The 23,755-nt window shown below is 41.3% G+C and overlaps 1 protein-coding gene across 6 annotated transcripts in view; it reads right to left on the bottom strand.

Annotated features, from left to right (window-relative positions):
• LOC129700815 (CMP-N-acetylneuraminate-beta-1,4-galactoside alpha-2,3-sialyltransferase-like) overlaps positions 1-23,755 on the bottom strand; it is a 389,167-nt gene that overhangs the window by 233,758 nt on the left and 131,654 nt on the right. For 4 of the 6 annotated variants that reach the window (XM_055641540.1, XM_055641534.1, XM_055641538.1 and 1 more), the window contains exon 2: positions 23,125-23,272. In XM_055641540.1, coding sequence (XP_055497515.1) covers positions 23,125-23,242 — 118 coding nt within the window. In that variant the 5' untranslated portion in view covers positions 23,243-23,272. Of the gene's footprint in view, positions 1-4,468; positions 4,545-23,124; positions 23,273-23,755 lie in introns of those variants that run through there. The other 2 variants (XM_055641537.1, XM_055641539.1) reach the window with 1 other exon arrangement.

Genomic DNA, 23,755 nt, shown 5'->3' with positions numbered 1-23,755 from the left:
ACGAGAATTCTCGCTATTCTCCATGGCGTCAAAATTCCGGTCGCCGCTAATGTTTCAACGTTGAAATGAAGCCGCGACTAGTTACAAGAATGCGGGAAATACTCACCACCATGCAGGCGACACCGTGGCAACTCATAGTCTCCTGTAGTCGCTTAAAAGGTCGCATAAGTGGGACAGGCCCATAACTCTCTCTTGAAAGCATCCAGTGAAATGGCCTCCACTGCCTTCTGAGGCAGAGAATTTCACAGATTCACAACTCTCTGGTTAAAAAAGTTTTTCCACATCTCCGTTATGAATGGCCTACCCCTTATTCTTAAACTGTGGGCCCTGGTTCTGGATTCCCCCAACATCGAGAACATATTTCTTGCCTCTAGCGTGTTCAATCCCGTAAAAATCTTATATGTTTCGATAAGATGCCCTCTCATCCTTCTAAATTCCAAAGTATACAAGCCCAGCCGCTCCATTCTATCAACATGCGACAGTCCCGCCATCCTGGGAATTAACCTTGTGAACCTGCGCTGCACTCCCTCAATAGCAAGAATGTCCTTCATCAAATTTGGAGACTAAAACTGCACACAATACTCCAGGTGTGGTCTCACTAGGGCCCTGTACAACTGCAGAAGGACCTCTTTGCTCCTATATTCAACTCCTGGTGGTGTGGCGGCGCCTAACGGCAGCGGCCGACTGCAGTCCGTATGCCTTTTTTAATTTTTTGTCTCGTTGAATGTATGTTTTAATTCTAGTTTTTATTATTCTTTTGGCTGTGTATACGTGGGGGGTGGGAGGAAGGTGGGGGAAACTGTTTAATCTCTTCCCTTTAAGGGGGACCCGACTTTTTCCTTGTTGGGTCTCCAATGTCGTTGGGCCTAACATCGTGGTGCCTCCGGCGGGAACCAACCTGAGGGCTCCAGTCGCAGAGCCTGTGGACCTGCCATTGCGGAGCTGGTTGACATTGGAACGGGGAGATCTGTGGTGGCGCGAGGCTGCAACCTGACTGGAGCTTCGAAGGCTCCAGCTGCAGGCCCTGTGGACGGTAACATCGGGAGCTCGCAGGTCCCTGGTGGGAGACCGCTTTTCGGAGCTCCCGCAATGGCAACTTCTCCCGCCGGAATCGCGGGGTTAAATGACTTTGAAGGGGGGCTAACAGCCGCGGAACTTACCATCGCCCGCCGTGGGCTTTAGCATCGGGAGCCCCAGACGCCTCAACGTTGTAGTTGGACTGCTGGACCGCGGGGGAAGAACAAAGGGAAAAGATAGGACTTTTGCCTTCCATCACAGTGAGGAGGTGTTGAAGATTCACTGTGATGGATGTTTGTGTAAATTGTGTTGAGCGTGGGTCTTGGTTATTTTTTGTAATGTTAAGACTGTAGAAAATGCAATTTTGGTCAAACCAAGCTGTTTGAATGACAATAAAAGGCATTCTATTCTATTCTTCTTTTCTATTCATTCATTCCTCTTGTTATGAAGGCAAACATGCCATTAGCTTTCTTCACTGCATGCTGTACCTGCAGTTTTACTTTCAGTAAGTGATGAACAAGGACCCCCAGATCTCTTTGTACTTCCCCTTTTCCCAACTTGACACCATTCAGATAATAATCTGCCTTCCTGTTTTTGCCACGAAAGTGGATAAACTCACATTTACTCACTGCATCTGCCATGCATCCGCCCACTCACCCCTGTCCAAGTCACCCTGCATCCTCCTCACAATTCACACTGCCACCCACCGTTATGTCATCTGCAAATTTTCTGGTTACTTTGAATCCCTTCATCTAAATCATTGATGTATATTGTAAATAGTTGCGGTCCCAGCACCGAGCCTTGCGGTACCCCACTGGTCACTGCATGCCATTCTGAAAGGGTCCCGTTAATCCCTACTCTTTGTTTCCTGTCTTTCTATTTTCTATCCATGTTAGTACCCTACCCCCAATAACATGTGCTCTAATTTTGCCCACTGATCTCCTATGAGGGACCTTATCAAACGCTTTCTGAACATTAAGGTACACTACATCCATTGGCTCTCCCTTGTCCATTTTCCTAGTTACATCCTCAAAAAAATCCAGAAGATTAGTCGAGCATGATTTCCTCTTTGTAAATTCATGCTGACTAGGACCGATCCTGTTACAACTTTCGAAATGTGCCGCTAATTCATCTCTCATATGAGTATAGGAACGGGGAGATTCTACTGCAGTTATACAGGGCCTTGGTGAGACCACACCTGGTGTATTGTGTACAGTTTTGGTCTCCAAATCTGAGGAAAGACATTCTTGCCATAGAGGGAGTAAAGAGAAGGTTCACCAGATTGATTCCTGGGATGGCAGGACTTTCATATGAAGAAAGACTGGATAGACTCGGCTTGTACTCGCTAGAATTTAGAAGATTGAGGGGGGATCTTATAGAAACGTACAAAATTCTTAAGGGGTGGGACAGGCTAGATGCAGGAAGATTGTTCCCGATGTTGGGGAAGTCCAGAACAAGGGGTCACAGCTTGAGGGTAAGGGGGAAGTTTTTTAGGACCTAGATGAGAAAAACATTTTTCACACAGTGGTGAATCTGGGGAATTCTTTGCCACAGAAGGTAGTTGAGGCCAGTTCATTGGCTATATTTAAGATGTTAGATGTGGCCCTTGTGGCTAAAGGGATCAGGGGGGTATGGAGAGAAGGCAGGTACAGGATACAGAGTTGGATGATCAGCCATGATCATATTGAATGGCGGTGCAGGCTCGAAGGGCCGAATGACCTACCCCTGCACCTATTTTCTGTTTTTATAATTGACTCCAGCATCTTCCCCACCACCCATGTCAGGCTAACTGGTCTATAATTCCCTGTTTTCTCTCCCCGCCTTTCTTAAAAAGTGTGATGACATTAGCTACCCTCCAATCCACAGGAACTGTTCCTGAACCTATAGAACATTGGAAAATGATCACTAATGCATCCGCAATTTCTAGAGCCACTTCCTTAAGTACCTTGGGATAGAGACCAACAGGCCCTGGGGATTCATCAGCTTTCAGTCCCATCAGTCCACCCAACACCATTTCCTGCCTAATGTGAATTTTCTTCAGTTCCTCCTTCAGATCCTCTGGCTACTAGTACATCAGGGAAATTGTTTGTGTCTTCCTCAGTGAAGACAGATCCAAAGTGCCTGCTCAACTCGTCTGCCATTTCCTTGTTCTCCATAATAAATTCACCGGTCTTCAAGGGTCCAACTTTGGTCAACTATTTTTTTCCTCTTCACATAACTAACAAAGCTTTTACTATTCTCCTTTATGTTCTTGGCTAGCTTACCTTCATACTTCATCTTTTCTCCCAGTATTGCCTTTTTAGTTGTCTTCTGCTGTTCTTTAAAAGTTACCCAATCCTCTAGCTTCCTGCTCATCTTTGCCATGTTATACTTCTTCTCTTTTATTTTTATACTGTCCTTGACTTCCTTTGTCAGCCACGGTCACCCCTTACTCCCCTTGGAATCCTCTTTGGAATGAACTGATCCTGCACCTTCTGTATTATTCACATAAATACCTGCCATTGTTGTTCCACTGTCATCCCTGCTTGGGTATTTTTCCAGTCAACTTGGGCCAGTTCCTCTCTCATTGCTCCATGGTCCCCTTCTCACCAGAGATGCTGCCTGTCCAGCATTTTGTGTCTATCTTCAGCTTAAACCAGCATCTGCATTTTTTTCCTACATATACTAAAGATTTTTATTTGCCATCTTTAAAGATCTACTTTGAAATCCGTTCCAGCAGTCTCAACCATGTTTTCATTGGGGGTAGATTCACAACATAGTTACAAACATCCAAATGTTGCTAAACTAACAATTTAATCAGAGGTGGCTTAAGGATTGCTCTGTGTGAAATGGAAAATATAATAGTGGTATTTTCTCATGTTCATGGAATAGAAGGGGCTTTCTACTTTGAACACCAATTAGTTAAAATGTGCATTTATTTCAGATATCAGCTAACTTTGAAATAACAGAGCTCCATTTAATTTCTTATTGACATGAGCGACAGTGTATCTTTCGCTTGCACGTTTATTTAGCTGAAGATAAATGTTTACATTGAGGGTGGATATTTTAATTGTAAATATTATGAAGAGTTGATTACCACAATGTTCTACTGCATGTTAAATGTGACTGAACAGTTAGCAAACTTTGTCTCTCTTAACCTTGAAGATCAAAATATTCCAAGCAATATACATTTTAATTTGAACAGTTGCAAACAGGTAATTGTTTGTTTGGTTTTTTTTTTGCAACATTGAACACTGAAAAATAATCAAAAAGCCAACCTAGAGTTTCAAAGACAAAGGAACAGAACTAGAATAATAGAGATACTATGTAAATTGTCTTTGTTAATGTAGCGTCTCTCATTTGTTTGAACTCTGCAAATTGCAAATGATCAATGCTATAATCATTGACAATACAGCTTGTGAACAAAATAAACAATACGATTTCATATTCTGGTTGATGTCAGCCCACTAACCTTTTGCTGGTGCAAGGTCTTCAGAAGGACAAAAATCAAGATATTTTCTTTTTTGCAGCATCTAAAAATCAAATATTTCTGAGATTCAGTGAAAAAGATGGAAAATATCAGTTGCCAGCAATTTTTGCATGCTTTCCGAGCTGACATCAATATTGGAGGAGAAAATCTCACATTTTTAACACAGCACCCCTTCCTGGTAACCAGAAGATTGAGCTTGCTCAGCATGCAGATTACTTTGTACTGAAAGCATTACAGACCTACATGTAGTAAGTGCATGTCGTCTCCTTTAACTTTTCTTCCCTGTTTTCACTTTCCAAATGGAAAAGTGATACCTTTTGGTATTACTCAAGGAAAATGGAGGATCACCACTAAGATTCAGGCTGGGGTCTCTGCCCAGTAAAAAGTAGGTGGAATGGTCATTGGGAAATCCTTAAGTACAAGGCAGACAAAGAGCGTGGAATTAAGGTGCAAACCAATATATTAGAACAGTTGTAAATGTTCTGGTAAACATTTTAAAAACTGTGTATTAAGTTGACATCAACCAGCATATGAAATCGTATTGTTTATTTTGTTCACAAGACCAAGTATCATCTGATCAATGGAATGTAACAATCACAAATTTTTACGAAGCTATGCCTGAGGAATCTTAACAAGGTCTGTAATGCTCACTACTGCGTGCAAAGAGCAAAAATTAACATGAAAATCTCTGACGCAATTACATCATACCAGCTCTTGCTTGGATTGCTAAAGAAAGCAGTGGCAAAGGCCTGATAGCAGATTATCAAGACACAATCTTTTCAAGGGACTGCATATAACCTAGGTGGATTCAAAATCAATGAACACGAGGTGTTTCAAAAATCAGGAAGGACAATAAAACAACTTTAGTTCACAAACAGAGTTTGATCAGCAATTGGAGAAGAATAAGTCAAAGCTTTGGACTACAATATGTGGGGGACTGCTAGAGTCAGTTATTAAAGATGGGATAGCAGCACATTTGGAAAGTGGTGAAATCATTGGACAAAGTCAGCATGGATTTACGAAAGGTAAATCATGTCTGACGAATCTTATAGAATTTTTTGAGGATGTAACTAGTAGCGTGGATAGGGGAGAACCAGTGGATGTGGTGTATCTGGACTTCCAGAAGGCTTTCGACAAGGTCCCACATAAGAGATTAGTATACAAACTTAAAGCACAAGACATTGGGGGTTCAGTATTGATGTGGATAGAGAACTGGCTGGCAAACAGGAAGCAAAGAGTAGGAGTAAACGGGTCCTTTTCACAATGGCAGGCAGTGACTAGTGGGGTACCGCAAGGCTCAGTGCTGGGACCCCAGCTATTTACAATATATATTAATGATCTGGATGAGGGAATTGAAGGCAATATCTCCAAGTTTGCGGATGACACTAAGCTGGGGGGCAGTGTTAGCTGTGAGGAGGATGCTAGGAGACTGCAAGGTGACTTGGAGATGCTGGGTGAGTGGTCAAATGTTTGGCAGATGCAGTATAATGTGGATAAATGTGAGGTTATCCATTTTGGTGGCAAAAACGGGAAATCAGACTATTATCTAAATGGTGGCCGATTGGGAAAGGGGGAGATGCAGCGAGACCTGGGTGTCATGGTACACCAGTCATTGAAGGTAGGCATGCAGGTGCAGCAGGCAGTAAAGAAAGCAAATGGTATGTTAGCTTTCATTGCAAAAGGATTTGAGTATCTGAGCAGGGAGGTTCTACTGCAGTTGTACATGGTCTTGGTGAGACCACACCTGGAGTATTGCGTACAGTTTTGGTCTCCAAATCTGAGGAAGGACATTATTGCCATAGAGGGAGTGCAGAGACGGTTCACCAGACTGACTCCTGGGATGTCAGGACTGTCTTATGAAGAAAGACTGGATAGACTTGGTTTATACTCTCTAGAATTTAGGAGATTGAGAGGGGATCTTATAGAAACTTACAAAATTCTTAAGGGGTTGGACAGGCTAGATGCAGGAAGATTGTTCCCAATGTTAGGGAAGTCCAGGACAAGGGGTCACAGCTTAAGGATAAGGGGGAAATCCTTTAAAACCGAGATGAGAAGAATTTTTTTCACACAGAGAGTGGTGAATCTCTGGAACTCTCTGCCACAGAGGGTAGTTGAGGCCAGTTCATTGGCTATATTTAAGAGGGAGTTAGATGTGGCCCTTGTGGCTAAGGGGATCAAGGGGTATGGAGAGAAGGCAGGTACGGGATACTGAGTTGGATGATCAGCCATGATCATATTGAATGGCGGTGCAGGCTCGAAGGGCCGAATGGCCTACTTCTGCACCTAATTTTTATGTCTATGTTTCTAATATATATTGTCTGTTTAGTACATTTCAAATCTTAGCAATAGTTCACAGGCTTTAACTGTGATAGTATGTTTTTTTCAGTTCACCAAGACTTCACAATCTTAAGTTTGTTCAATGCAATTAAACAGGTTGCCATGAATGAACACCACAAAATGAAATGTTTCATGAGATATATATTGGGCATATAAACATCTCAGTTTGGCTAATTAAACCAAAACTGCACAATTTAACAGAACACTGTCCTCTGCTAACAAAGCAGGCACATGTGAACATTGGTACTTTTCAGATCATCCAGTCTCCAAAATATACTGATGTTCCTTCACCTTCACCAAATCAAAATCCTGTAACTCCTTAACTATCAGCAGTGAAGCAGTGCATCACTGCAACACATTTAACACAATTAAGGAAAGGCAAATATAATCAATCTTGCAGGCAACATCCAATTTTTAAAGAAAAACTAGACTAAGTGTGACCCATTGGGTCCCTGTCACACGGGAGGCTTGTTCCCCCAACGCAACCCGTTCCCCCAACGCAATATTCCACCACTCACCAACTGCGCAGGTGCGGTTCATTTCCCCTCATCCCCAGAACTCTCTCCCCTTCCCTCTTCTTTCCCCTCTCCTCCCCAATCCCTCCCTCACCTCTACTTCCCTCTCCTTTCCCCTACCCTTAGTCACTCTCTCAATAACTCCCTACCCCCCTCCTATCCCTCTAACCCCCATCTCCCCACCTATCCCCCCACTATCCCTACCTCTCCCTCTACTCCCCACCCCCCACTCCTCTCCCTTTATTCGCCCTCCTACCCCACTCTCCCTCCTCCCTCTCCTTTTACCCTCCCCAATCCCCCTTACCACTCCCCTACCCTCACACTCCCCCCATTACTCCTCTCCCCTCCCTACCCCATTCTATCCCCCTCGTATCCCTTCCCACCCCCCTTGTATCCCTCAATATCCCACTCTCCCTCCTCATCTCCCTCACTTTCCCCCCTCTCCCTCAATCCCCCCACTCTCCCTCCTCACCTCCCCCAGGATCTCGAGGTTGCCGCTCCTCTCCTTTCTTACGTGCCCCGGAGGAGCATCAGCCGTCAGCACCCTCAGAGCCAAGCTCAGGACTCAGATTCTCGGCGCGACCCCCAAGCACCAGCCGCCATGGCAGAGGCGGGTGGGCGCCGGTGACTGACAGCGGACGCAGCCAATCAGTGCGGCATTGGTGCAGGAAGGGGCCGTACTAGTAGTGACTGACAGGAGACCAATTTGCGCATACGCAGTTTTAAAGATTTTTAAAAACCTTAATAACCTTTAAAATATACCACCGATCGGGACAAAACAAAAACAGGAGAACAGTGAGTAAGGTGGCAAAAATCGTAGCACTATTTTGTACCATTTTTGCACAAATGTAAAAACAACCGAAACCGGAAGACAAGATGAGAGTTTTAGTTATGTAAGAGATGATTAAGAAGATGAAAGCTTTAAGGGAAAAGTCATCATACGAGCACTGATAATTTATCGACAACTCTTCATTGAGGTCATAAGGGACTTCAATAGTGGTAGATGTTGGTATCATAAACAGATATTCACAAATTAAAAGCAAGGAGGTTAAATTCATTTCATTTTCCCATTTAAACCTTTTAATCAGTTGCCAACATTTACAATTTCAATAATTTCACACAAACAAAAATAATTTAGAAAGTCATTTGAGGAGTAATTTTGTTTCCCCAAGGGGTCAAGGTGTTAAAAGTTTAAAAAAATAATAATATCAGGAAATATTATTTCCGTTATAATACAAATCAAAACAGTTCGTACAAATCTGAGCATTGCCAAGCACAACTCTTCCATAAACTTTTTGTTCACAATTCTCAAGGAATTAACTGAAGGAAATAATATCACTCTTGGCTGAGATGAGTCTGAAGGTAATCAACACTGCTTCATCATCCCAGCCAAGGACAATAGTTTTAATTCCCATTTTCTGAGAAACTGGAGTACCACAGGATGAAAATCATAAATTTCCTGCTGTGCATAAGATTACAGGAACACCAATGCACTGCCTCAGTCAGACCCGCTTCAATTTTGTTTTTCTTTTTAAAAATCATAATTATTGAAGAGGTTTATGGTTATCAAAATATTGACAAGTTGCTGGAAATAGGGATCGAGATATTTTTAATTACTAATAACATTTATTTTGAGCCCACTGAGCCTTAAGGGGCTGTCCCACTTGGGCGACCTAATCCGCGAGTTCTGGCGAGTTTGCCCTCTACTCATACTTGCAGCACGGTCGACACAAGGTCAAAGGAGGTCTTTGTAACTCTCCTTCATGTTCGAGAGTAGTCCCCGTGCAATTGAGGCCTCAGCTAGGTCGCAGCGTATTTTTACACATGTTGAAAAATGCCCGCGAGTAAAAAAAGGTCGCCATGGAAAAAAAAATACTTTTTTTACTCGTAGGTTTAGTCGTAGTAGGTCAGCATGTAAGTCATAGATAATTGAGGGTCGTCGAAGATAGTTGTAGATAGTCTTCATCATAGTCGAAGGGAGGTCGAAGGAGATCGAAGGAGGTCGTCTTCACTTTCCACTATTCGGTGTCCAATTTTCCCGAAGTTAGTCGTAGCTAGTCGATGCTACTCTTCAACATAGTCGAAGGAGGTCTTCTACATAGTAGGAGGACGACTTCAACATGACATTTTTTTTTGGAAACTCTCCTAAACTCGCCAATTAAGTCGCCCAAGTGGTACAGCCCCTTTATCCACAAGCTGGAAGAATACAGAACTGTAGAGGCACAAACGTCGTGAATAAATTGATTCTTTATTCAGGCATTGTAGGTTAGATATACATGCACGGTTAGCACTCTAACATAATAGTCATTGTTGTTGCTGAGAGGCTGTTGCCTCGTGGGCTCGGTTGAGCTCCTGCTGAGGTGGCAGGACACTCTCATGAAGAGAGATGAAGAGAGCGAGAGAGGGAAGGTCGGTTCTTATATACTAGGGCACACCTTCCCGTGATTGCCGAGGATTCGCTTGGCAAGAGTGGCCTAACCACTAGGTGCCGCTACAGCACAGTCTTTTTGTAACTAAAATTCTGGGAATAAGGAAGATGCTAGGTATTGATGAGCTGTCAAGCAACTCCACGTTTGCAAAGACTTCTAAAAATGGGAACAGTTTTGATGCCAAGTGATTTCTATAAGCCTTGGGGGAAAAAATCACGGAGTTTTCACATGATCCTATGTGAATGCCAAGAAATCACTTTTTGAGATAGCCATACCTCTTGAGTTAATAAATGAGAAATAAATAATCTACAATGGCTTAACTAGAGATGTACAGATTTGGATCATTCCCGAGCAAAGTCCACATTAGTAATGAAAAATCATGATCAGGCCAACTGGTTACTTAAAATATAGCTACCTTCTAAGGGGCACACACATTTTGGCTTCAAAATTATTCTCTTCCAGAAGTGCATATTCATTGAAGTAAACACATTGCTCCTCCACCAGAACAAATACATTTTATACTTGGAACACTCATTCCTTTTGTTTAAAATTATCTGTCTCTGAATTCAAAATATTGATTATGCATGGTTACATTTAGAACAGTCACAGTACAAGTCTGTAAACAGTCATATGTGGGTAAAAGTGTGCAAGAGTTAAGTCTCACAATTTAAGAAAATAGAGGGCAGAAAATACTAGAACATGTGGGAGGAGAGAGAAAGAGATAACAGACATATAGGAAATATCATCATGATGACAGGAACAGGAGAACGTTTTGGCTGGCAATGCGGGATCAGGTGATTCCAATTATTCAAAAATATTGTCAATTTGGGCTGGGTGTAGTGGATAAATCAAAGGACAGTATATCTATTATAACAACATTGCCCCCCTTCATTGAAGGTGCTTTTCTCAAGTTCACATTTATTGTCATATGCATAAGTATGCTGAGGTATAGATATAATGAAAATGTTTGCTCATAACAGCATCACATTCACACGGACAAACACACAAAATCAAATTATACATAAATTACACGTAACGTTCTAAAAAAAGGCAGTGCAAAATCATTATTAGAAAAAAAGTGGTCCAAGAGGTGGGCCATAATATACTATTGTCAAGGTAGGGTTAGGGTTGTGTAGGTTGGTTCATGAACCTGAGCAGTTGCAGGAAAGTAGTTGGTGGTGTAGGACTTCAAGCTTGTGTAGCTCCTGCGCAATGGTAGCAGTGAAAAGAGGGCATGACCTGAATGGCGGGGAATACTTGACAATAGATGTAATCCTCTGAGGTAACGCCTCATAGCCATTGAGTGATACAGTGTGGAAACAAGCCCTTCAGCCCAACTTGCCCACACCAGCCAACATGTCCCAGCTACACTAGTTCCACCTGCCGGCGTTTTGTCCATATCCCTCCAAACCTGTCCTATCTATGTACCTGCCTAACTATTTCTTAAATGTTGGGATTTTCCCAGCCTCAACTACCTTTCCATACACCGACCACACTTTGTGTGAAAATGTTACCCCTCAGATTCCTATTAAATCTTTTCCCTTAAACCTATATCCTCTGGTCCTCGATTCACCTACTCTGGGCAAGAGACTCTGTGCATCTACCCGATCTATTCCTCTAGTGATTTTATGCAGCTCTATAAGATCATCACATCCTCCTGTGCTCTAATGAATAGAACCCCAGCCTACGCAACCTCTCATAGCTCAGACCCTCTATTCCTGGCAACATCCTTCTAAATCTTCTTTGTACCTTTTCCAGGTTGATAACATCTTTCCTATCATGTAAATGCTTTTTGATGGAGGGCATGGGTCTACCATCCTCTGTAGCCTCTTGCATTCCTGTGCGTTGGAATTTCCATAATGCAACTAGTAAAGATACTTTCTACGGTAAACCTGTTAAATTTTGTTAGAGCATTCGGAGACATATCAGATATCTTTTGCACTTTCTTCTTTCTTTTAGAATCATACCCAACGTATCTACTTTATATATATATTCTCAAGCCAACAATGTTTGCAAACACGACATGGATGAATTCAAGGCTGACTGCACTACTGAGAAAAAAAAATCTTTCTTCTCTCAGAGGTAATGCATCTTAACCCCTCTTGGGTGCACTGCAGATCATTAAACATATTTAACGTGGAGTTAGATAAATATTTGAAAGATCGAGGGTTCTGGGGAACGTATATGACGAGTAAACTCATTTCAAAATCAGATTAAATTGGAAATACTTTGGTTTGCAATGAAGAAGCAGATTGGATTTATCAATGTGTATATTCTTTACTTTGTAGTAGAGCTATATTTTCATTTCTCAATGAATTCCTTAAACTCCTCCAATCCCCCCAAAACTCATTCTTTGCTCATCTAGTGCTTAAATTTCATGACACTAAATGAAGGAGAGTGCACTCTCTCTCTCTCTCTCTCTCTCTCTCTCTCTCTGTTGGCAATTATTCCCCAAACAATATCACCAAAGATTTTGCCGCTTGATGGTGTTTCTATCTTCACAAAGGCAGTAATTTTGCCTGCATTTAAAACTATGTTTTTGCACAATTTATCTTTCCCAGTAATTGTTAGGCACCATAGTTAATGAAGGTACACGACTTTTGAAATTGTTAGTCACACAGTTTAGTCAGAAGAGCTTTATTTTGAAACTTAAAAAAAAAGTGAATATATGTACTTTTTATTTTAAGACGATGTCTCCCTCCACTGGCTTTATGTTGTCACCACAGAAGTAGGCATCCTAAACGTTAAAAGTCAATCTTCGGCTTAAACCAGCATCTGCAGCTCCTTCCCTCACAAACAATCAGTTTATCTGTCTTTTGATCGTATGAGAAAATACAGTTAAGGATATGAAGCAAAAATCCTTTTAGTCTTCTTCTTGCATCATACAATCATCTATGTCCAAATGGACAAAGACTCTACATAAAACACTGTTCTCAATTTTAAAACCATTCTTCAATATTACATTGACATACTCAAATCCCAGTAATAATGACTAAGGAATGATTTTCTGCAATGAATACACAAATCACAAACCAAGAGAATAAGTTTTTTAAAAGTGTCATGTGACTTAAAAATAGGTTGCTTCAAAAATCAGCATCTGCATTATGATTAGTCACCAACGAGTAATTAAATTCCAATGGTGAAGAAAATTATTACAATGTTTATAAATTATTCTGATCTGTTAAAACTTAATTATGAAAAACATTATTTTCAATGTTATCCATCAAATCTGTTGCTTTTTGACACTAGAATTCATCAGTCTCGTGTTCAGAATTGCCCTCTCTTCAAAAGAGAAGTACCTGTACTGTAAAAGTTAAACCTAAGTTAGCAATTTTCACAAGATAGTTATAATATAGTGTACAGCCAAGAGATCAGTGAAATCTAATAGATTTTCCCACATTTATTTGTTCCAAACATTGTTTTCAATGTACTAAAATATTAGATGCACATCGTTTAATTTACTTAAAAGTGTATACTTTAAGGAAATATCTGAAAATTATTCCACTTTTTAAATTGCACTATACCTAAACTCTTCAACATTACTCTTTCAGGGAGCGCTGTTAAAATAGTGATTCATAGCATAAGCCACAGAATGTCCATATGACTCTTCAACTGGAAACTTGCAATGACCCGTTTCCTTCCACTGTTGAAAGCTCATTGAATGCATGCACTGATAACAAGATACTCCAGGCTCTTTCCAAGTGTTCAGTGTCAGAAAGACACCGTCATTTATTTTGATATGTGGATTTTCTTACATCTAGAAAAGGGCAAATCTGATTCAAATGATTTGTCACTTTGACATCTGGCTGATCTTCAGCTACATCAAGACCATTTCAGCATTAATCGACACAAATTAAAAGTCTAAGATGGGAGACAACTGAGATGTGGTGTGATATCTAAACCATGCACATATTCCTCTCATAAAAAAGGTTATGTGTGATTTCCTATTTGTTGACATATCCAGAAGAGTACAAAAGATGTTGGCTCATGATGTGGTGAAAGATATGATTGCTACAGAGAAACTGTAAGAAAACTAATCATCATGGTTATTTTCCTCAAAAGGAATGGAGCATAAATGTTGGCCAAATATAATTGAAAGCAAATACTAAATAGTGCTCAGTGTAAATCATAAAGATTTACAAAAAAATGACACATTCTTCCATAATTTTGATAATTTCTGCTCCAAACTATATTACTACCATCCATTCTTAAACATATGTCCCCACATCATACACCCAAGATCTATTAGTGACATTACCAAAGCTTAAGAAAGCACTGCAGATGCTGGAAAAATCGAAGGTAGACAAAAATGCTGGAGAAATTCAGCGGGTGAGGCAGCATCTATGGAGCGAAGGATTTGGTGACGTTTCGGGTCGAGACTCTTCTTCAGACTGATGTGGGGGTGGGGGGCGGGGAGGGAAGAATAAAGATGAGGCGGAGACAGTGGGCTGTGGGAGAGCTGGGAAAGGGAGGGGAAGGAGGGAGAAAGCAAGGACTACCTGAAATCGGAGAAGTCAATGTTCATACCGCTGGGGTGTAAACTACCCAAGCAAAATATGAGGTGCTGTTCTTCCAATTTGCGGTGGGACTCACTCTGGCCATGAAGGAGGCCCAAGGCAAAAGGTCGGATATGAAATGGGAGGGGAGTTGAAGTGCTGAGCCACCGGGACATCGGGTTGGTTAATGCGGACTGCACGGAAGTGTTGGGCAAAGTGATCGCCAAGCCGATGATGAGCAGTTGACACCTAGAGCAGTGGATGCAATAGATGAGGTTGGAAAAGGTGCAGGTGAACCTCTGCCTCTGCCTGGAAAGACTGCTTGGGTCCTTGTGTGGAGTCGAGGGGGGAGGTAAAGCGACAAATGTAACATTTTCTGCGGTTGCAAGCGAAAGTACCGGGGGGGGGGGGGGGGGGGGTGGGTTTGGGTGGGAAGGGACAAATTAACCAGGGAGTTACGGAGGGAGAGGTCTCTGCGGAAAGCTGAAATGGGAGGAGATGGGAAGATGTGGCCAGTGGTGGGATCCCGTTGAAGGTGACAAAAATGTTGGAGTATTGTCTGTTGTCTATGATGAGCTGGGAAGGTGAGGACAAGGGGGACTCTGTCCTTGTTATGAGTGGGGGTGTGAGGAGTGAGAGCGGAGCTGCGGTATATAGAAGAGACCCTGGTGAGAGCCTCATCTATAGTCGAAGAGGGGAACCCCCGCTCCCTAAAGAATGAGGACATCTCCGATGCCCTGGTTTGGAACACCTCATCCATGCAGCGCAGACTGAGGAATTGGGAGTAGGGGATAGTCTTTACAGGAAGCAGGGTGGGAAGAAGTGTAGTCCAGATAGCCATGGGAGTCAATGGGTTTGTAGTAGGACAGTCAGTAGTCTGTTACCTGTGATGGATAGTGAGGTCAAGAAACGGTAGGGAGATGTCAGAAATGGTCCAGGTGAAATTGAGTGCCAGATGGATGATGGTGGTGAAATGGATGAAGTCAGTGCGTTCTGCATGTGTGCAGGACGTAGCACCAATGCAGTCGTCAATTCAGCGGAGGTAGAGTTCAGGGATCGGGCCACGGTACGCTTCAAACAAGGATTGTTCGACGTACCCTACTAAGAAGCAGGCATAGCTGGGGCCGCAGTATGTGGAAATAAGTTCGGTGGGACAAGATCACGCAGAAACAATGGGTCTTCCAGGACAATAAATGACCAACATGTCACCTCGGTATCCCACAGCTCCGCCCTTGCTCCCCCTCCCCGTAGTTGCAATGGGGACAGAGTCCCCTTTGTCCTTTCCTTTCACCAGATCATCCATCGCATACAACACATAATCCCCCAACATTTTTGCCACCTGCAATGGGATCCTACCTCTAGTCACATCTTCCCATCTCCACCCCTTTCCGCCTTCCGCAACTCCCTGGTTAACTCATCGCTTCCCATCCAAACCAACCCCTCCCCAGGTACCTTCACCTGCAACTGCAGGAGATGCAACACTTGTCCCTATACCTCCTCCCTTGACTCTATCCAGGGACCCCGATAGTGCTTTCAGGTTAGACAGAGGTTCAGTTGCGCCTCATCCAACCTCATCTACTGCATCCATTGTTCAAGATGTGGACTCTTATACATCAGCGAGACCTAACGTAGACTGGACGGTCATTTCCCTGAACATCTTCGCTCAGCCCGCCTGGACCTACCTGGTCTCCCGGTTGCCAAACACTTAAATTCACCTTCCCATTCCCACACTGACCTTTCTGTCCGAGGCTTCCTCCATTGTCAGAGTGAAGCTAAACGTAAATCGGAGGAACAGCATCTTATTGGCTTACAACCCAGTGGTATGAATATTAATTTCTCTAACTTCAAATAACCCCTGCATTCCCTCTCTCCACCCTTTCCCACCCAAGTCGCACCAGCTTCTCGTTCTCACCCAACAAACAACTAACAATGGCCTGTTTCCTTTATCATTGTTACTTTTTTGCATATCTCATTCATTGTTCTATATCACTCAACATCATTGTCTATATATCTCGTTTCCGTTTCCCGTGACTTTCAGTCTGAAGAAGGGTCTCGACTCGAAACGTCACCCATTCCATCTCCCCAGAGATACTGCCTGTCCCTTTGAGTTACTCCAGCTCTTTGTGTCTATCTTCGGTTTAAACCAGCATCTGCAGTTCCTTCCTACACCTCTCTGCTCTGGTTCAGCTGCAGGCAGCCGGTGGATAAGATGTGAAAGGCAAAATTCTGCTTGCTGGGGAAAAAATAAACTGTTGGCAGAACCCAGAAGGTCAAGTACCATCGCAGAGAAATTGGATGGTCAACGCTTCATTCAAAACCTTGCATCAGGACAAAGTTTTTATTTTCATTAGGCAGACACTGATTACTTTGCAATAGACAATAGTTGCAGGAGTAGGCCATTTGACCCTTCGAGCCAGCACCGCCATTCAATGTGATCAAAGCTGATCATCCCCAATCAGTACACCGTTCTTGCCTTCTCCCCATATCCCCTGACTCCGCTATTTTTTAGAGCCCTATCTAGCTCTCTCTTGAAAGCATCCAGAGAACCTGCCTCCTCCGCCCTCTGAGGCAGAGAATTCCACAGACTCACCACTCTCTGTGAGAAAAAGTGTTTCCTCGTCTCCGTTCTAAATGGCTTACTCCTTTTTCTTAAATTGTGGCCCCTGGTTCTGGACTCCCCCAACATCGGGAACATGTTTCCTGCCTCTAGCATGTCCAAGCCACTAAAAATCTTATATGTTTCAATGAGATACCCTCTCATCCTTCTAAACTCCAGAGTGTACAAGCCCAGCTGCTCCATTCTCGCAGCATATGACAGTCCCGCCATCCCGGGAATTAACCTTGTAAACCTATGCTGCACTCCCTATGCGTGCTTACTTTCATAGACTGTACAAGGACCCCCAGATCCCGTTGTGGTTCCCCTTTTCCCAACTTGATGCCATTTAGATAGTAATCTGCCTTCCCGTTTTTGCTACCAAAGTGGATAACCTCACATTTATCCGCATATAAACTTCATCTGCCATGCATCTGCCCACTCCCACAACCTGTCCAAGTCACTCTGCATTCTCATAGCATCCTCCTCACAGTTCACACTGTCACCCAGCTTTGTGTCATCTGCAAATTTGCTAATGTTACTTTGAATCCCATCATCCACTTCTGCATCCACAATGCCTGTACTTCTCTGAAACAGCAAGCTCATTTGTGTGTATGGCCCCATACCCCCTCAACAGCACTACTTGATCTAATTTGAGAATCAAAACATGGTGCCAAAGTAGGTCACACACACATTAAATACTTTAACAACGAGCTTTTGTCCACAAAGTTAGAAAATCAGTTACGCTTCTCAGGAAGAGACCTATTTAAATATCACTGAATCAGATTTCAAACCCCTATTAATTCCAGCTAAAGAGTTTAAGGCATACAGGACTCACAAAGAACAATATTGCACAATGCCAAACGTGCTTTGCCTGCAGCTTGAAATCACTAGTCCGTATTTATAGTACACACGAAAGACTCAAAACAAAAATCTAAAAGTGCACTATTGCCACACTACAAAATATTTAATTGCATTTACTCAATGGATTTGTTAAAAAATTAAAACAAAACATCGCACTTACCATCAGAATTTCTACACCAGTCTGTTTTTGAGATGCAATTCCAACAGAACAAGCAATCACCAACACCAAATGTTTTGATGTGCAAGATATAATAGTTTCTTATGAATAAATGTTATTTTAATGTTAATGGATGGCAGAGAACGAGGATTCGTGTTTTGTATTAATGTCTTGGATTTTTTCATTGTTTTGTATAATCTATGTATAACTATGTTTTATGTGCTATCTGTGTCTATATAGCTATGATACTGCTGCAAGCAAGTTTTTTGCTGTATTTGTATCTCATTGTACATGAGCATGTGACAATAAGCTCGACTTGACTTGAAAAAATGAAGGCCAAGGAGGTGGAAGGAACATATATTTGGAGAAGACAAGCGAGAGCAAGCGAAAAACAAAACGGGTCGTAATTTGGTTACTGTGACAGCCTGATGAAAGCTAAACGCAGGTTTTCACGAATTACAGGTATAGCCAGTCAGCACGTAATACACAGCCATGTCAAATAAACTGCACAGTTAAGGCAGCATCTCATTGATTTGGATTGATAAAATTCAAAATCTTCAACTAATGTTAGACAATTGGAGAAGACTACCCACAGACCCAAGTAGTGGTAGAAGGAGAAGGTGGGAGAAATGTGTGCACATCTAGGATTGGGGGGGGGGTTGGGGGGGAAGAGCGAGAGATGGGGCGTGTTACTTGGAATTAGAGAATTCAACGTTTATAACATTAGGTTATAAGCTATTCAAGTGGAATATGAGGAACTGTTCTTCCAGTTTGCTTGTAGCTTCCTTTCTGACCTTTACATCGTCTGTCCATTCCCTCCACAGATGCTGCCAGGCCTGTTGAGTTCCTCCAGCACTTTATTTTTTACTTTCTACAGTACATCTGTAAATGGTTGTAGAGTATTCAGTAACATGCCAAATCTCTTGATTGTTCTAAGAAAGAAGCAGCACAGGCGTGCCATCTTTATGATTCCACCCATGTGCTGGGCCCAAGGCAGGTCTTCCAAGATGTTAATGTCCAGGAATTTGAAGCTATTAATGCTCTCCACAACAGACCCACAAATGAAAACTGGCATGTGGTGCCAAACCTCTCTTAAGTCGACAATTAGTTATTTGGTCTTGATGACCTTGAGTGAGAGGTTACGTTTCAGCACCATTCAACCAGCTGTTCTATTTTCTTCCTCTGTGCTCACTCATCAACACCTATAATTCTGCCAAACATAATGGTGCTTTGGCGAATGTATAGATAGCATTGGAACTGTGCTTGAGCCAGTCATGGGAGTAATGAAAATAGAACATGGGGCCAAGCACCAAGTGAAGGTGCGCCTCTGTTGATTGTCAGTGAGAAGGAAAAGTTGTTACCAATCTGCATTGATTCAGGTCTGCTGATGGGGAAGTCAAGGATCCAGTTGCAAAGGGAGATAGAGGTCCAGGTCAGGGAAGCTGGTGATGAGTTTGGAGGAGATGATGGTGTTGAACAGTGAGCTGCACTCATTGAACAGCAGCCTGACATATATGTTCCAGTTGTCCAGATATTCCTGAGCAGAGTGGCAAGCCAGTGACATAGCATCTGCTGTGGACCTGTTGAGGTGATAGACAAATTGAAGCAGATCCAAGCCATTTCTGAGACAAGATTTGATTGGGGCCATAACCAACCTCCCAAAGTAGTTAATTACCCTAGATGTAAGTGTTACCAGAATGCAGTTATTGATGCAGATCACCGAGATCTTCTTGGGCAGTACAAAGTAAATTCCTGCCTGCACGCAAAACTACTGAACGCAGCAAAATGCTATTTCCCCAATTTAATTTCATTCAAATTGACAAATACTACTTAATTTGATCCAAAGTACAGTAAATCTCAAAAAATATACGCTCCTGTTATTCAGGAACCTTGATGGTTCAGCATCTGGCTGATCAGTTGATATGTTAACACATCATAAAACAGATACAGAAACTTACACCTGTGAAAGGCAAGAAATTACACACAATCGCACACCATAAAATCAATTACAGAGACTGGATGACATCTAATTCAATGCATGGTTTGATTAATTACTGACAACTTCACAGATTCACAACTAGACTGTTTCACCAATCTGGACTAGTTTATTTGAATAGTATTTCTGTCATGCATGATGGTCATGTCACTAGCAGCAGTTATCACTGAAAACCCCCCCAAAATGCATTTAAAAAAAAGTTACCAATCCATCCAGATTACCAAGAGAAGATTTAATTGACAATCCTGTTCATCACTATACAGATCAACTGATTAATTGTCTGTGTCCTAACACGTTGTAACCAAAATCCCTGCTTAAAAAAAAAATCAGCTTTACACCAAGACATACAGCAGTTAAATTATAAACAAATGAATCAAGCTAATTGTAAATTGCAGGAAAGGAAGGAAAAGGTGGCTATTTTTTACTAGCATGTTCATAGAACATTCTACAGAACAGAAGACTTAAAAGAAGATATACTTCTCTAGAAGTCAAGTCAAGTCACATTTATTTACATAGCACATTTAAAAAATAACTCTCGTTGGCCAAAGTGCTTTACATTTGTTATAAGAATAGCACAACAAAACAAACTACATACATATATACATGTAGCCCTCACTCAGAGGACGTCAGGAAAGGCTTGGGAATATAGATAAGTCTTCCAAGGCTGCCTGCTATCATTTAGAAGGCTCATTATAGTCATACAGAACCATGACAAACAAGTTGCCCTATCTAAGTTAGTCTTATTTTCAAGGGAAAGTTCGATTTAGCTCTTAGGGCTAAGGGAATCAAGGGATATGGGGAAAAAGCCAGAATGGGGTACTGATTTTGGATGATCAGCCATGATTATATTGAAAGGCGGTCGGTACTGGCTCAAAGGGCCATATGGCCTACTCCAGCACCTATTTTCTATGTTTCCCCATGTTTGGTCCATACCACTCTAGACCTTTACTATAAATCTACTTCTCTAAATGTATTTTAAATGTTGTTATTGTACCTGTCTCAATGACTAACTCTGGCAGTTGTTCCATATACCCACCATTGTCTGTGTGGAAAAAGCTGCCCCTCAGGTTCCTATTAAATAACTCCACAATCAACTTAAACCTAAGATGTCTCATTCTTGATTTTCTTACCCCGTGAAAAATAATGTATTAATCTTTACATAGCTCATAAAACTTTATCCAAGGTTACAAAATATTTGTGTATTTTCTAAAAAATTGTATTACTTGAATGTTGCAATCAATTATTCACAAGACTGATAAACATTGACAAATGTAGCTTGTGCAATGGAGCACAGCCTATTTTTAAATGAAATATAAACCTCGATTCAGAAACATTAGTGTACAATTTAACAAGTAAAGAACTTAATCTTTCATTTTCTCCTTCTTTGCCCCATCATTCAGAATAGCTGTTACAACCTGCTGTAATAAATACCTTTATTAAGATGAAATGAAAGGATTGAGAATAGAACTCTATAAAATGTTCAGCATGACCATGTGTCCATTTTCATCACAAGGAAAATTCAACACATACCTATAAAAGTTGGATTAAAATTGTCAGTGATTTTGCATATGTGTCTTTTTACAATACTGGAGAGATTTTGAGGAACAAGATCATTATTCAGTTTTTTACACCAATACACTGTTCTTAACAAATATCCACCCATCATGTGAAACGTTACAAATAACAGATATAAATTAGACAACTTCAAGACCGAAAGACAAAAACCTTTTTCATGACAGACAAATCTTCATCGTTTTACCACCAATTTGGACATCAAAAATGTGGCATTAAAAACTCTGCCACATTTAGTCATGAATATTTAATTTCATATTTAATAAACTTCATATGGCCCCTCATACATATACCTTTTGATAATCTGAGAAAATATCTTCATCATTATCAGGAGAAAAATACAGTAACATAAATATAATACAGTACAGTAAAGATCCCGTAACGTTCGTTGTGCTTGGTGTCTATTGTCACAACGACCATTATCGGGGTCGGTACCTCCGTAAGTTAACTCACGGAGGCTCCAAACCTCTAATGCTTTTCAAAAACCCAACGAGGTATCCTATGGTAGTAGCGATTTTTGGGCGAGTTCATTATTTTTTGTTATTTTCCAATTTAATATATCAAAAACATCGTGGTGATAAAAACACAACGACTGTTTACAATATATTTTCCAACTTTCAAAAAATCAATTAAAAAATGTTTTGGACATAAATTGGACATCAAAACTAAGAAACTAAGAAACTGAGCCAATCTTCAATTTGGCAACACACTGTCTCTTGTTTACCTTTCGTACGGACCAAGTCGCTAACTTAATTTCTTCGTGTCAACTTCGGGAAGCTCCGCAACGACCGTTACGGATACATTTTACTTACTAAACAATCAGCCCAAATCAAACGTTCTGACGAATCATCGGCCATCGATATAGCTCAAATCCATGAGGTAATGTACCGGTTATGTTTTTCGCTAGTAATGTAATGTTCGTTTTCTGGGACACCAAACCTTTTAGTGCCCACCACAACATACATTGTGTGTATGATATGTAATGCGCGTTGCAGTGTCCACTCAGATGGATGCGGTATTCTACTACACGATCAGGTGAACGCAGTGGAAACGGTGTTTGCAATTTTATTATTCCATGTGGCATTCCTAAACATAAAAAGGAATAAGAAATACGTGCACTTACTGTGCCAGCCAGATCACTGGTGGACACCATGCGACAACCGTTACACAAAATGTATTTGTGTATTTTGATGCCATTTTCGGAAATTTGCCATCAATATGCTATCTTTTCTTATATTTGTTGTTGATACTATGTTAGTCATGAACCCAATAAAGTGCTTGTTAACTTTTTTTGAAGGAATTTGAAATTTGACTCCCTTTGTCACATATTTATGTGCAGTATTGTAAAAAGACACATATATATGTCGGCATCTATGGAGCTCCATAGATGCTGCTGCACCCACTGAGTTTCTCCAGCACTTTTGTCTACCTTTGATTTTCCAGCATCTGTGGTTCCTTCTTAAACATATATATGTTAGTGATAGCACAGTTCAAACATTTTGGAAAAATCAAAACTAGCATTTACTTCCATTTAACATAATCAGCAACAAAAATTACTCTAAAGTGACTTGTCAATTGTAAAATATGTTGAAACTGAATTTTAATTAGCATATCATACTTTGATCCAAATATCGGAAAACTATTTAAAGACATTTAAAAATAGTAGGTTTATAACTCACGTGGTTCCTGGCCCCATCCATGCATGTGTAACTTCCCAGCAGAATAATACAGAAATCCAAGGACCAACATCAGACAAACAGCCAGCAACAAATTGCGGACAGATCCCAGAAAACTCATCTTCACATTATTCCTAGAATTCTACAGCACCTGTCCAAAGAAAACACAAGTTTCCCAAAATTAGGAAATAGTGATGAAAATACATCCACATAAAACCACCTGCTTTGTGAAAATACATACATTTACACAAAATTGTTTTAGTAAAACACTTGTGGATAGAAGGGAACCATCCATTCATCCATAAGCCCTACTGTACCACATTACTAGATTTCTAGGTCTAAGTTCCATCGTCATAACTGCAGGATTTGAGAATGGTTGAAAATTTGAATTAATGATAGGTATACTGTTTTTGTGGAGGTGAAACCAATCACCAGCCAATAATGGGCTGCTAGTGCAGGATGCAGGAATTTCGAGGAGTAATCTTGGGCTGACACAACACCTTTTTCGCCGCCAATATTTTTCTTGTAATTTGTAAATGGCCAGACTATGAAATTGCATATTTAAAGGCGCAGCAACAAATCTGAGTGCTAGACGTTCCCGACATTCAATAGTGCTCAATGTCAATCGACAAAA

Source organism: Leucoraja erinacea, chromosome 10, assembly GCF_028641065.1.
Source record: "Leucoraja erinacea ecotype New England chromosome 10, Leri_hhj_1, whole genome shotgun sequence".
Classification (NCBI taxonomy): domain Eukaryota; kingdom Metazoa; phylum Chordata; class Chondrichthyes; order Rajiformes; family Rajidae; genus Leucoraja; species Leucoraja erinaceus.
Note: the sequence above shows the minus strand (reverse complement) of the source record. Positions and strands in the feature narration are given on the sequence as shown.